At 32.6% G+C, this 16,364-nt stretch overlaps 1 protein-coding gene across 1 annotated transcript in view; it reads right to left on the reverse strand.

Annotated features, from left to right (window-relative positions):
* VPS35L (VPS35 endosomal protein sorting factor like) overlaps positions 1-16,364 on the reverse strand; it is a 129,656-nt gene that overhangs the window by 99,049 nt on the left and 14,243 nt on the right. The window contains exons 8-11 of the mRNA XM_051972391.1: positions 16,261-16,337; positions 10,795-10,923; positions 6,014-6,098; positions 2,340-2,399 (exon numbers count right to left, since the gene is read on the reverse strand). Coding sequence (XP_051828351.1) covers positions 2,340-2,399; positions 6,014-6,098; positions 10,795-10,923; positions 16,261-16,337 — 351 coding nt within the window. The remainder of the gene's footprint in view (positions 1-2,339; positions 2,400-6,013; positions 6,099-10,794; positions 10,924-16,260; positions 16,338-16,364) is intronic.

The raw sequence follows: 16,364 nt of genomic DNA on the forward strand, positions 1-16,364 counted from the left end.
AAGCCAAAATGTGAATATGTGTTACCAACTTCATAGGGCCACAAATGACTAGGAAGGCATAAAATCATAAAATGTTGGAACCAAATAGGTGCTTAACCAATGTTTGCTAAAGTGAGTTCGACTCTCAAATGACAAATGAAAAACAGAATCCAAGAGGCAAAATGACTTGTCTGCAATTGAGCCTCCAAATTTAGAACCAGATGCTTGACTTCTCCAATGTTCTTTTAACTAAAACATACTGTCTCAATTTTGGACTGCTGACATTTTCAAAGAAAGAGTATTAGGATTTGCAAGTTAAGTGAAACCAATAATAGCAAGAAGAAAGATGAATAAAGGAAAAAAGGGGCATTACTACCAGGCTAATTTAATTTACCTACAAAATCTCATCATCTCTCAATTCAGTTCTCTTTCAAAATGTAAAAATAAAGAAGAGACACTGCCCTTACTTCATTCACTCATTCAGTAAACCTTTATTAAGTACCTACTATGTGCAGGTACTGGGGTAAGTAAGAGAAGAGTACAAAAAGAGGCAAAAGACAATCCCTGCCCTCAAGGAGCCTAAAATTTAAGGAGACCAAGTGCAAACAAATAAGTGCAAAGCAAAGTAAAAACAGGTTAAGTGGGAAATAATCAAAAGAGGAGAGGCACTAAAATTAAGAAGAGTTGGGAAAAGCTTCCTGTAAAAGGTGAGATTTCAAGTGGAACTTGAAGGAAGCCAGGGAGGTCAGAACAGGGAGGCAGAGCATTCCAACACAAGGGACAGTTAGAAAAAATAGAACATCTGCAGCTGAGATGAAATATCTTACTCATGGAACAGCTGAGAGCAAGTATCACTGGATGGAAGAGTATATGTCAAAGATAAGATATAAGAAGACTGGAAAGGTAGAAGGGTGCTAGTTTATGAAGGGCCTAGAATGCCAAACACAGCATTTTGTATTTCCTCCTGAAGATGATAGGAAGTCACTGGAGTTTATTATATAGGGAAGTTACATGCTCTAGAAAATGCTTTCATGGTTGAATGAAGGATGAATTGGAGTGGGGAGATAATTAAAGCAGTAGATTCACCAGCAGGATATTTGGAAGATGTTGCAAAGATGAAATCAACATCCTTCACAATAATTTTGGATATGGTGAGGTGAGAAATAGTACTAGATAACTCCAAGGTTATAGCCTGTAGGACTGAGAGGTAATAAGGAAAATGGGGAGATAAGGAGAGTTTAGGGGGAAAGATAATGACTTCTATTTTGGACATGCTGAATTTAAGATGCCTACTAGACATGCAGTTTGAGAAATCTGACAAGCAGTTCAAGATGCAAGATTGGAGGCCAGCAGAGAGAATCTGAAAATCATCAGCATAGATATGGTAATAAATCTATGAGAATTGATGAGATCACTAAGTGAATATAGACAATATAGATCAATAAGTGAATAGAGACAGAAGAAAAGAGGGTCCAGGACAGAACTCTACATAAGGATTTTTAAAAATAGTTTATATAGTGAGAAGAAGAGAAAAAAGGCAAAGGAAAAATGAAACAAATAACTTCTTAAATTCTAGGCTATCAAATGCCTAATCATAATTCATTTTGCAACATTGAAGATCATCAAAAAACCTGATGTTCAAAAAAGAAAGACTAGTTAGGCAGTAATAATGAGGCATAACCAATGGACAACCAATGCACTCCATTTTTTGAAAATGTCAAGAAAAATGAAGGAAGATCCCCTTTCCCCAATAGGAGACAACACAGATAAGATAAATAGGCAGAGATGTACTAGGATCTTCCATCTGCATTACTGGAGGAAATAACCACTTCAATAAAATCAAAGATTCATTTGAGTAAATAGGTAACAATGGATAGCTTAGGGGCACTGGTTGAGACAGATAAATCTTCCAAAGAGTTTAAAATAAAAAATTTTAAAGAATTTAAATATGCATTTTAATTATTACACATTAAATGCATTAAAAAGCAAAAAAAAATTTCTTAGGAATCAGGAAGGATTTTAGAAATGTCAAACAGAGACGAAATAAATTGGCATAAAATAAAATCTATCTAAATTTAGTTCTAACTCTCTAGTGTTCAAAAAACTATGTGAAGCAAATTCAAATTACTTTCCCTATTAACCTGACCCATTTAAAAATCTCTAGGGTTTTTTAAGAGAGACTTTTCAGAAATCTGTTAATGATGTGGTTTTCTGAACATATCAAATAAACAGATAGAAATATAACAGAGCTCTATGCTTTACCTATAAAACATGTTCAAGAGACTCACTATACACCCCCAAATTAATGCAATCATGAAAGCAATAGAATTACAAAGATAGCAGGCCATCTATGAAATTACCTGATAAAATACTGCGGTTGTCCATACACATGGATAAGATTCGCTCATACACTAATTTACCTATTGGGGATGGAATGGGGAAGGAGAAAATTACATGGCATTAAGACATTATACAATTAAGAAACAACAAAAATAAAGTTTACTTTCATCATCTACTTGAATGTTTTCTTCTTATATCATGCTGCCACCTAGTGAATCTAAAATTTAAGATAAATTTTTGACAATCCCAGACAACATGCAACAAATAAAACCTCACATTGAGGACTTTTCTATATTTTCAGGAAACATCAAGGTTGAAAGGAGTTTTGGTACTTTTCATTTATTTAACAGATATTCTGTATTGTACTTGAAGATGGGAAAAGCAGGAAGATACAAGAGTACTAAAATTTGGAGTGTGGTGTGGGAGATCAACAGAAAAGCTGAGAAGTGTTTTTGTGTAAGAAGTCACTCCAGTAACTGAACCCAACCAAAATGCACAAGTGAAGGAAGAGACAAAGAGAAAAAAAAAAAAAATCATCACTTTACAAATTGGAATTTAATAGTCCCAAAAAAGATAAAAATGCCAATAACTTAACATAATCAAATCAAGACAATAAAGCATTCAATAACTTCGAATCCATTTTATATCAAATTACTAGTTATTTTTTAAAAGATCTCATATACACCAAGATATTTTTAAACAACATTTTTTATGGTAGAAAGGAATTGGAAACAAAAGAAGATATCAACTGAAAAAAGACCAAACAAATTGTGAATCATGAATGTAATGGACTATGACAATAAAAATGATGAATATGAATAGAGGAACATGGGAAGACATGTAAACTGATACACAACAAAGCAAGCACAACCAGAAAAATAATATTACACTACCACTGGAAAGAATAATACAATGGAAAGACTAACCATAAAGCAATCAAAATTTTAAAAAGCAAAAATCATAAAGAACAAGCTTATAGTCACAGAGATATGAGAAAACACTCCTCCCACCTCTTGGAGGTTAAAGGTTAATGAGTGTAGAACATTGCAAACATTTTCAGATTTTTTTCAATATATTGATTTACTTTGCTGTCTTTTTCTTTTTTTCTTTAACTTTGTTGTTACTCTCATTGTTGCACCATGGGCAGGTTTCTCTGGGAAGGGGGAAGGCAAAATGTAGGTAATGTAAAAAAAAAACAAAAAAAAAACGATAAAAAATTAGTTAAAAAAAAAAAAAGATTTGTGAGCTCATTAGGAACAAAGAACATTTTGTTTATTTATCTGTATCTCTAGAATTTAACATAGGCTTGGTACATAGTAAGCTCTAAAAAAATGTTCTTATCATTCATTCTAGTTAGTGAGGTAAATTGATTCTTTTCAACTCCTGGGCAGCTTGTATCCTAGGCAAGCAAATTACCATAGACTCTAAGCAAGAAAAATCTTAGAGGTTATCTTACCTAGCTTCTTCATTTTACAGGGAAGAAAACTAAGATCTAAATAGGTTAAAGAAATGGCCTAGATCACTATGTTCTTAGACTCCAAAGACAGTATTATTCTTTCTAGTATACCATGTCAGTTCTTTAAAGATTTCAGATGTGAGTTCTTTATCTATTTCAGCAAATATTTTTTCTCAATCTTTTAATTTTATTTCTTAATTCAATTTAATTTCATTTTCAATTCTGAATTTTCCCCCTTCCATCTCCTTTTCTTCCATTCCACTGAAGAATCAAGGAAAAAACTTAATTACAGCTATGTACAGTCAAGTAAAACAAATTCCAGATGAGCCAAAAAAGAAAGAAAGAAAAGAAAAAGAATATGTTTTTGATGTGCATTCTGAGTCTACCAACTTCAATCTGAAAGGGAATTCTTCATGAATTCTATGGAACTGTGTTTGGACATTGTATTAATCAGAGTTTCTAAATCTTTCAAAGTTGTTTATCTTTACAATAATATTATTGTGGTTATTGTAAAACTCTTTCTCTACTTCTCTTCCTTCACTTTGCATCCATTCATAAAAGTCTTCCTAGGTTTTTCTGAAACCATCCCCTTCATCATTTCTTACAGCATAAATAGTATTCTATCACATCCACATGCCATATATTCCCCAATTGATGAGCATCCCATCAATATATAGATTAAAAATAGAAACAAAAAAAAAAATAGGGCAAAGCTTTTTGTAATTAATTTTTTTTGTAAGTCTAAAAACCAAAATCCATAGGGAATTGACACAAATATTTAAAAATATAAGCAATCTTCCCCCGAAAAAAGTCAACAAATATGAACATTTTCAAAAGAAAAACACAAAATATCAACAACCATATGAAAAAGAATTTATTTGCTCTAATATTCAGAGAATTGTATTCTGAAAAATTCAGATACTATTTTCCAGGCCTCAAATTGAAAAAGATGATGAAAGTCTATGTTAATATGACTTCAGAAATTCAGGCATGTTAGTCACAACTAGAACTGTGAATTGGTTGCATTTTTTTTGAGAAAAGTAATATGGAATGCTAAAATTTGGAAGACAAAAACTTCAAAGATGTTCTTATTCTTTGAAATCTAGAAATCCCTCCATATAAAGTAAACTTTAAGAAAATTAATGATGGGGGAGAAAAATGATGACCATCATTTCACAGTAGATAAGAACACAGAGACAGAGTGTTAAGTGATTTGTTCCCGGTCATAGAGCTAGGTAAGTGTCTAAAGCAAAATATGAACTCCAATCTTGTTGGCTCCAAGTCTTGTGCTCTATTTACTGCACCACCTAGCTGCCTATTAAATAGTAAGTACTGGATTGAATAAGTAGGTAGTATTGTTATTTGTGCTATATTCATCTACCCATTAGCAATTAATTAACATTTCTCTACTTATTTAGGATAGCTTTATTACTGTTAAAAGTGCTTCACAGCTATAATCATATAACTCCAGTACCATGTATGGCTAAGGTAGGAGTTCATGATCAAACAAAGAACAAAGAATATTACAAATATAAAAGACAATTTTGGTTTCATAAAATTGAGAATTTTGCACAAACAAAATCAGTTCAGCTAAGATAAGGAAAAAGTTAACCAGGAAAAAGTCATTGACCAGGCATGGTGGTACATGCTGATAATTTCATCTATTAGAGAGGCTGTAATCACAGCAGATCTGACATTCTGAGCTGCAGTATTTTCCCATAATCTTCCATCCCCCCATTTTATCCCTTCCCTTTTATATATACAATTAAGCAAGTGGCACTTATGAAGTATGAAATGTTATATTGTGTGCCAGGCATCAAATTAAGCTTTCTAATCTCTAAAAGTTAAGTTTCCAGAAAAGTAAAGATAAAGGATAAGGATAAGAGGGAGTAATCTGTGAAAAGAGGCCTCTGAATGAAATGCAAAAAGAAACAGACAGTAGAAATGAGATTTTTATAAGCAAATTAACTTGAAAAGGTTTACTGTTGTTTCTAAGGTGGTATATATCAATCATTGTTTTAAAAGATATAGTATAGACCTTCTAAAAATGAAATCATGCAGTGAGTTCTAAAGTATCAAAATTTTATTAAAAACGATGCTCTTTTTAGAGAATAAAAAACTATCGACAGATTATCTCTAACCAGTGACTATTTAAACTATTTCTCTGATGAGATTCATTTCTACTTCACCTGTAATGATTAAAAAAAACCAACTTTCCTAGATCTTGCCAGCACTTACCAAATGTATCAAGTATATCAGTGATGAGAACAAATTTGCTTGGATAGAACTGGATTACTGATGTGTCAGAAAGAAGTTTAGAACACTAGAAAAGCAAAAAGAATAACATTCATTATAGAGAGTCTGGCTTAGAATTCTTCAATATTGAAAAACACAACCATTTAGGCAAGGGATGTCAACATTGTACGATCCATACTCCAAAATGATTGAATGAAAAAATATTACATATTTGTCAAAGGCCAAACACTTTGCTGAGTGATGACAATGTAAATAGAAATATGTCACCACCCAATTGGTTAGTTCATCTGCAGGATGGATACAGAAACCAAGAGTTATAATGAGATGACAAGGTCCCAGAATTTTAGGGCATAATGAAGCATTAGCTCCATAGGACAACAAACCTAGAGAGGGAGCTGACCATCATGAGAAAAAAAGGAGTGGAAAAAAAAAGAGAGTGAAATAAGGGTTCCAAGTGTCCTCCAACAAGAATGGAGATAAAGTAGAAAAAGTCAATGGCTAGCCATAAAGAGAAAAGGTTTTTTGGGCTTTTTTTTTAATGTAGGGAAATTAATTAAATTAATTAAAACAAGCCCGGGAATGAATAAAAAATCCCTCCACTTGGAAATAGCTCCAATTGATCTCTCCAAACACTATTCACAGGTTCTGGGGCAATAAAGAAGAACACAAGTAATATGGTGCTTTATAATTATAAAGAACACTATATTGGGAATTAGGAGACCTGAATTCTACCACTAATTTCAGTGTGTCCTTAGGCACATTTTGCTTTTATAAATCTCAATTTCCTCATCAATAAAATACCTTCTACGGTATTTTCTAAAATCACATGAATTCTCTAAACTCAATATCTAAGATATTTATTCTAATAGAGAACAAACTATAATCATACAACATAGAATAATATAGTTAAAACATATCCACAAAACTGGCTAGAAGGATTCTGCTACTATACCTTCAAGTCTATTAGTTATATGTTAACTCCTTTTTACAAGAAAATTATACTGATATCCTACAGCAATGGTAGGAAATTTCAATAGATAGAGTTCCTTGTAGGTTGTGTACTGACTGAGAAAACCACAAATTAACATTATCTATATTTTGTTGTATTTTTATTTATTTTGTGAAACATTTCTCAATTACATTTTAATCAGTTTGGACTGAACTCAAGAATTTTGCTGGACCCAAATCTGACATCTCTGCCCTAGACAAATATTTTCCAAGTCAGAATTAGGAGTTCCAAAAGCATATAGAGAAAGGGGAAGGGAGTCTCAAAAAGAGATAAATTTCATATTGATATCAAAATTCTGTTTGATAACAATAGTGTCTGAAGGAGAAAGGGAATTGAGCTTTTCGGAATGTCTGTATGAATGACCCATGAATAGCAGAGTTAAGTGATGAGTTAGGGAATCATGAGATTTAAAACATTTGAGAATCATTCTCCTAAAAACATTATCCCTTTGAGGCAGATTACCAAGTTGATCTATCAGAAACCTGTAGAAAGAGCATTAAAAACTACAAAATAAAGTCTTAAATCCAAAAAGAAAAGAGTATGAAATCACCCTTCTCACATGCCTATTACAGATACAGTCTGCTTGAAGCATTAAAAATTCTGTCTTATATTCTCACTAGCTCTGCCATTATGATTTGGTATAAAGAAATTTTGATTTATATTCTTCCAAAGAAATCAACTGTTAAATTCTTAAGGTTTTTTCCACCAATATCTTCCTATTACTTCTTTGAAAGGCTTGACATCCTTGTGAACCAGGAAGTCTAAACTCACTGGGGTTTTTCAAAGGATCCATAGATAGATATCAATGAGCCCATGAAGTTGGATAGAGGAAAAACAATTGAGGTTTTTATTTCAATATAATTGGATTCTGGGGAGCTACATGGCACAGTGGATAGAGCATCAGCCTACAGTCAATAGGACCTGAATTCAAATTCAGTCTCAGACAATTAACAATTCCTATCTGTGTGACTCTGGCAAGTCCACAATCCCAAATGCCTCAGAATACATATATATATATATATATATTTGAGTTACTTGGTAATTCTATATAACTTACTTTGTATATATATATATATATATATATATATATATAATTGAGTTACTTGGTAATTCTATATAACTTACTTTGTGTATTATCCTGATAATCCTCAGGCTATCATTAACCTGAGAAGGAGTTTACAAGCCATAAAAAGGATTGCATCACAAAACCAGTTAAGAGAACACTTACAAACAGATTCACTGAAAACTTCAGAGACACAAATGTCTCTGGAAAACATGACAGTCACTACTGATAACATTTTCACTTTGCTTTGAGTTTCACAAAATCTACCCAAACTGTCCTAAAAATTTTTATTCAATAGTGCATGTCTTAAAATAAATGAGCTGATAAATCTGTTTTGTAAATCTTTCTCAAGTTAACTTGTTTAGCTAATAGAAGTTTCAATGTTGTTCTTTTGTTGGGAGGGAAAAAAAGAGAAATGAAATAATACCTCCCTGAAATAAAGCTTTAAAAATTCATAATTTTAGAATAGGGATTAAACTTGAATCTATGGGGAGTTCTTGCCAATAAAAATATTTTAGAGAAACACTTGCTGATTCAGATATTTCTTCACCTAAACTACACAGCAAGCAACTCGATCACATGTCTTTGAAATGATATTATCTTCCTTCAATAATATTTACTTAATAAAATAATAAGTCTTTGAAAGAATATAAACTGTACTTTGCCACATGTCCTAGGAACACCAAAAAATATACAGTAGGATCCAAAAATTCATCTTAATGAGATTTCAGATATCTAAAACAAAGAATCTCAGACTCAGATTTAATGAAATCTCCTCTCAAAAGAAACAGGTGAGAAAAAAAAAGTTACCATTACTGTGGTACTGAATAATAATGAAAGTTGACATTATGAAATAAAAATAATAGCAACTTGAAAATCTTTTTTAACATATTTATAAAAATAACATTACTTAAATTACTCATACTAGTATAAATCACAATGATTGTTTTGACAAGATAATACCATTTCTAGCTCCATTCACGTCTAGAAAGCAATCAATATTTTTATTTTTATAGAATAGCATGTTATTCAAAAGATTTTTTCAATTAAAACTATCTCTCTCAAAACTTGAAACAAATTTCCAGTAACATTCAAAAAGGTAGAACATATCACAAAATTGCATTCAACTACTAAAGTTCAAACCACTTTTTTTTTTCCTAAAGTACAAAGCTGATCATGTCATCCACCCCCACTCAATAAACTCCTTTTGCTCTGTTCTGTTTGACCTCAAAGACCTTTATAACCTAGTCCCACCCTACTTTGCCAGTCTCCATCTTACTCCCTGACACATATTCTTCAATAACAATGACCTGGCTGTTACACAAACAAAACAATCCATCTCTCCACTCTACGAATTCTCTTTAGCTATTCCCCACACCTAGACCATTTTCCCTTCTCTGCTTCAACTGTTGACCTCCCTGGCTTTTTTCAAGTTCCAAATAAAGTCCCTTCTTTCCCAATCCCTTTGAAATAAATACATTCCTTCTGGTAACTACTTCCTAGTTTTCCTGTATATAGCTTGCTTACTATATATTTATTTGCATACACCTTCCTCCCTCTCTTCTCCCCCCCCCCCCCCCCCCCTGCCATTAGACTGTAAACTCTCTGAAGGCAGGGACTATCTTTTGCCTCTTTTTATATCCCCACCCCAGCACATGTTAGGTTAGCAATATTTACTGCTTGATGTTGCCTGCGATATTTACCTTTTGGCTGTAAAGATCCAACAAAAGCCAATATAGCCTCACACACACAAAAAAAAGATAAATTGGACAGGAAATCAAAGCTACTGAACATTCAACCTACATTTATCATATAAATGTGAATTTGGGGGACAGGGAAGAATGCAATATTTTATGAAAGTCATTACCATTTTATAAAACAAATATTTTAAAATGACAATTGAGGAAATAAGCCTTATTCTATAGAAAATAAGAAATGTCTCAGTGCAGGGCAACTAGTGGCAAAGTGGATAGAGCACCAGCCTTGTAGTCAGGAGGACCTGAGTTCAAATATGACCTCAGACACTTAACAGTTCCTAGCTGTGTGACCCTGGGCAAATTACTTAAACCCAATTGCCTCAGGAAAAAAAAAAAAAAAAGCCTCAGTGACTTATTCTTTCTTACATATCATTTCCTTCTAACTTTGAATTTTTTAATTCCACATTAGAAGAAAAATTGATTAGTTAGTGATATGAGCATTACTTTGTGAGAAAAAAAGTGGGGGGGGGGGGCAGGAGTAAGGGAATGATGCCAGAAGTTCTTAACATTTTCTAGCCACTACAAGTTATCATTTGTCTCCTACCAAGCTATTTATTTTCATCCCTACCCTCTACTTATAGCCTGCTTTTTTTTTCCTCATCTAACAATGAATCTTGCAATGGATAAATAAGAATCTCCTTAGATATTATAGAAGCATTAACTTTTAGAAACAGAGAACTTGTTAGATGATATCTTGATGATGAATCCCCAGAATGTTCAATTATACCACAGAGTGGTTTATTCACTAACTGATTTCTCTCTCTTTTTAAAGGGGAAAAAAAAAACATTGTAATAAGAAGACATATATATATAAGAATACGATTTCTTAATAGACATGGAGAAGATAATGGACATGTTTCAGCCCTCTTATTCATCTCAGCAATTTTTTATTTTTATCATTTTTAAACAAGACTTTAAGGATCATGGTCCTGACCTGGATAACAATTTTTAGTGCTTTCACTTTCTGGTCTGAGGCCCAGGCATCCTTTAGTGATTGATTGAGCTCTTCAATTCGGTTCATATAATCCTGTTGAGTTAAATTCAGTAGCTCCCTTTGGGATCCCTGTGAATAAACCATAGGGGAAATGTCAAAGAAAAGCAAAATTGCATCTAGGTTAATCATCCAAGAGAAAAAACACTAATTCTTAGGTAAGCTTCAGTCTCTGAAGTTCTCTCTCTTCCTTCCTATCCCTATGTGCTCTCATTATTAAACAGCATTTGCTCTTCACTAACATGGTTTCTTTTCCATTTTCTTCAAAGAGCACACTGCATTATGTAAATGAAACATATGCACAAAACATGTGCATAAAAAGTCCCTAAAACTGAAACAGATATTGATATTCCTAAGTGATAGGGGTAGGATAAGAAAAAAATTAAAAATCTTCATTAATCTCTCAAGTTCTATTGGAGTATAATGCAGTATTCTAATGTTGAAATTAGAAGTCAAGAAGAATATATTTAACAGAATCTTCATATCTTTAACTTAGTTTTCATATTCATATAACCTTCAATATTTACTGTGAAACTCTGTGAGCAAGCTTTTTAACTTCTTTGACTCAGGTACCTTATCTAGAAATGAGTGGAATCTAGAGTTATGAAATTCAGATATATTTAACAGAATCTTCATATCTTTAACTTAGTTTTCATATTCATATAACCTTCAATATTTACTGTGAAACTCTGTGAGCAAGCTTTTTAACTTCTTTGACTCAGGTACCTTATCTAGAAATGAGTGGAATCTAGAGTTATGAAATTCAGATGCACTAGAGTGTGACAGTTGTATATAAGCTTTATTTTGGTGTTTCATAGCACAACAAGATTGTTAAGTAAGCAATAGTGAATAGTGGGGTCATCTAATAATGAAATCTGAAGGTTTTTTACTAGAATCTAATAAATGACAACATGCTGCTTGCCTCCTTGATCTCAACTCTGGCAATGTAAGGGACACTCAAGACTACAGTCTAACCCCTTCATTTTACAGAAAAGGATACTGAAGTTCCCAGGGGCAAACTGATATGCCTAAAGCCATAAATGTCACATATTTTCCCAGGGGTACCAGGATTCAAAGCCAGATACTCAAGTACAAATACAGAGTTCTTTCCCTCTTTCCACTACACTGTGCTATCCATATATTGGTAGAAGTCATCAAACACAGCAATTCCATGCCAAAAACCCTGAGGATATTGCCTGGCTAAGAATTGTCTTTTTCCATGATGCCTGTCTAAAGGCCTGCTAAAAACAAAAGATGCTATAGCAGAGTATAAAAAGTGACAAAGATGTTGCACATAAATTTATAACCAAGTAAAAGAGATTATTGACAAAGGAAAATAGATAATTTTTAAAAAATCAAACTACTGGGAGAAAAGTTAATTTAAAATGATTCATTCCATGAAAAAAGTAAGGCTATTAGGCACTGTACATAATTCTGTAATAGAACTTACATACAAAAGTTAACCAAAATATTTATGGTTTTTTTCACCATTTAATGAACATTAAACCAAATTAAAGCTAACATGAACAAATAAATTTCACTCAATAACAGTCTAAAATCTGTACATTCTTCAAAATAATAGTTGATATTTATATAAATACTTTAATATTGACAAAATACTTACTATAGTTATACAATCTCATTTGATCCTCATAACCCTTTGAGCTAGGTTCTACACTCTTACAGAGAAGAAAACTGAGTCAAAGAAATTAAAGGCCTGTTAAATGTACCACAATAAATACTTAAGGTCAAACTGCTTTGAAAGTATAAAAACTAAGTTAAAGATATGAAGATTCTCTTAGATTTATTCTTCTTGACTTCTAATTTCTACCTTAGAATATTGCCTTATACTCTACTCCAAAGGCCATACTGTGGCCATGTTTTGGTTAATATTAATATATATATATGTAAATATATTGAATATCCTTTCTTAACTATAGCCTGCTTGGAGATATGGATAGGGATGAAATGGGATGGAAAAGAATAAAGCAAATATGTTGCGCAGAAGAGAACAAAAGAACAACTTACAAGGAAGTAAAGAAAAGATGGACAAACATGAATAGAATTTCTTCCACTAATATATATACTTTCTTAAATTGGCATTTGTTATTATATATTTTGAATCCTCCCTGATAGACATCTGCTAGGCATATGACAATATATTTTGTTTCATTTTTTGTATTATTTCATTTTGTTTTGTACTGCTTTTCTGTTTTGTTTTGTTTTTGCTTATTCTGTTTCTTTAAATAAAATACATATGGAAACTTGAAAAAATAAAAATAAAAATATATTTCTACCTAGCTTATATATATACACACACACACACATATATAAATGTAGTCACATAAGTGAGCATGTCACCTCCACATAAAATTCAGGGACATTATCAACTATAGTAATTTCCTCTTAATTGCCAGAGTATATCATATATTACTGTATACAGGTATATTACAGGTTCAACATTAGGAAAACTATCAATATAATTGGCCATATTAACAATCAAATTAACAAAAACCATATGATCATCTCAATAGATGCAGAAAAAGTATTTGATAAAATCCAACATCCATTCCTATTAAAAACTCTTAAATGGACTTTTCCTTAAAATAATCAGGAGCATCTATTTAAAACCAGCAGTAAGCATCATATGTAATGGGGACAAACTGCAACCATTTCCAATAAGATCAGGAATGAAACAAAGTTGCCCACTACCACTGTTACTATTTAATATTGTATTAGATATGCTAGCTTTGGCAATAAGAATTGAGAAAGAGATTAAAGGAATAAGAATAGGCAATGAGGAAACCAAATTATCACTCTTTGCTGATGATATGATAGTACACTTAGAGAACCCCAGAGACTCTACTAAAAAGTTATTAGAAACAATCCACACCTTTAGCAAAGTTGCAGGATACAAAATAAACCCAGATAAGTCATCAGCATTCTTATACATCACTAACAAAACCCAACAGTTAGAGTTACAAAGAGAAATTCCATTTAAAGTAACTACTGATTGTATAAAATATTTAGGAATCTATCTGCCAAGGGAAAATCAGAAACTTTATGAGCAAAACTACAAAACACTTTCCACACAAATTAAGTCTGATCTAACCAACTGGAAAAATATTAAATGCTCTTGGATTGGGCGAGCAAATATAATAAAGATGACCATACTACCTAAACTAATCTATTTATTTAGTGCTATGCCAATTAGACACCCAAAAAACTATTTTGATGACCTAGAAAAAATAACAACAAAGTTCATATGGAAAAACAAAAGGTCAAGAATTTCAAGGGAATTAATGAAAAAAAAAATCAAATGAAGGTGGCCTAGCTGTACCAGATCTAAAATTATATTATAAAGCAGCAGTTACTAAAACCATCTGGTATTGGCTAAGAAATAGACTAGTTGATCAGTGGAATAGGTTAGGTTCAAAGGACAAAACAGCCAATAACTTTAATAATCTAGTGTTTGACAAACCCAAAGACCCCAGTTTTTGGGATAAGAACACAGTATTTGACAAAAATTGCTGGGAAAATTGGAAATTAGTATGGCAGAAACTAGGCAGTGACCCACACTTAACACCGTACCCAAGATAAGGTCAAAATGGATTCATGACTTAGGCATAAAGAATGAGATTATAAATAAATTGGAAGAGCATAGGATAGTTTAGATAGTTCAGACCTGTGGAAGAGGGAGGAATTTATGATCAAAGAAGAACTAGAGATCACTATTGACCACAAAATAGAAAATTTTGATTATATCGAATTGAAAAGTTTTTGTACAAACAAAACAAATGCAGACAAGATTAGAAGGGAAACAATAAACTGGGAAAATATTTTTATAGTCAAAGGTTCTGATAAAGGCCTCATTTCCAAAATATATAGAGAACTGACTCTAATTTATAAGAAATCAAACCATTCTCCAATTGATAAATGGTCAAAGGATATAAACAGACAATTCTCAGACAAAGAAATTAAAACTATTTATAGCCAAATGAAAATATCATTATTAATCAGAGAAATGCAAATTAAGACAACTCTTACATACCTGTCAGATTGGCTAGAATAACAGGGAAAGACAATGCGGAATGTTGGAGGGGATGTGGGAAAAACAGGGACACTGATACATTGTTGGTGGAATTGTGAACACATCCAGCCATTCTGGAGAGCAATTTGGAACTATGCTCAAAAAGTTATCAACTGTGCATACCCTTTGATCCAGCAGTGTTTCTACTGGGCTTATACCCCAAAGAGATACTAAAGAAGGGAAAGGGACCTATATGTGCCAAAATGTTTGTGGCAGCCCTGTTTGTAGTGGCTAGAAGCTGGAAAATGAATGGATGCCCATCAATTGGAGAATGGTTGAGTAAATTGTGGTATATGAATGTTATGGAATATTATTGTTCTGTAAGAAATGATCAGCAGCATGAATACAGAGAGGACTGGCGAGACTTACATGAACTGATGCTAAGTGAAATGAGCAGAACCAGGAGATCATTATATACCTCAACAACGATACTGTTTGAGGATGTATTCTGATGGAAGTGGATCTCTTCAATAAAGAGAGCTAATTCAGTTTCAATTGATCAAGGATGGACAGAAGCAGCTACACTCAAAGAAAGAACACTGGGAAATGAATATAAACTGCTTGCATTTCTGTTTTTCTTCTCGGGTTATTTATACCTTCTGAATCCAATTCTCCCTGTGCAACAAGAGAACTGTTCGGTTCTGCACACATATATTGTATCTAGGATATACTGTAACCTATTTAACATATAAAGGACTGCTTGCCATATGAGGGAGGGGGTGGAGGGAGGGAGGGGAAAAATTGGAACAGAAGTGAGTGCAAGGGATAAGCTGTAAAAAATTACCCTGGCATGGGTTTTGTCAATAAAAAGTTAAAAAAAAAAAAAAAAACTGTTCTTTCTCATAGTCTTATAGTAGCAAAGGTAAATTAAAATAAGAGACTAGCTTTACCAGAAATTTTTTTTCTTTAAAACAAACAGCCAATAAAAAAAATTTTTTCTAGACATGAAGTGTGGGATATGCATCATTAGAGATCTTTACACAGAAACAGGGATATTGCAAAGTGGACTCTTGTTGTAATAAAGATGAGACAAACTTTAAAAAAAAAAAAAAAAAGGTATATTACAATGAAGAAAGAATACCACTCTTAAAGCAAATTTAAGTTAGAGGTTTCAGGAGCTTCTAAATGCAGCTTTGGCATCTCTTTTACAGGTCACCATCAGTGCTAGAGAAGAACCTGCACACTTTATACAGAGATCCTTAAGTGAAAGATCAGAAAAAAAAAAAAAAAAAAAAGGAAAAGGAAACTGTTCTTAGATGAAGAGAATCAACAAAAACATTTTTGTCTTCCTCACTGCCAGCTCTTCAGAACCAGCTTACCTCCTCCAGATCATCCAATTCCTCCAATCTTGTCCTGACTTTCTCAGACACTGCAGATGTAGAGGTTGTTGTTTTGCCTAGACATACAAAGTAATGTTTTAGAA

This window comes from Antechinus flavipes, chromosome 1, assembly GCF_016432865.1.
Source record: "Antechinus flavipes isolate AdamAnt ecotype Samford, QLD, Australia chromosome 1, AdamAnt_v2, whole genome shotgun sequence".
Classification (NCBI taxonomy): domain Eukaryota; kingdom Metazoa; phylum Chordata; class Mammalia; order Dasyuromorphia; family Dasyuridae; genus Antechinus; species Antechinus flavipes.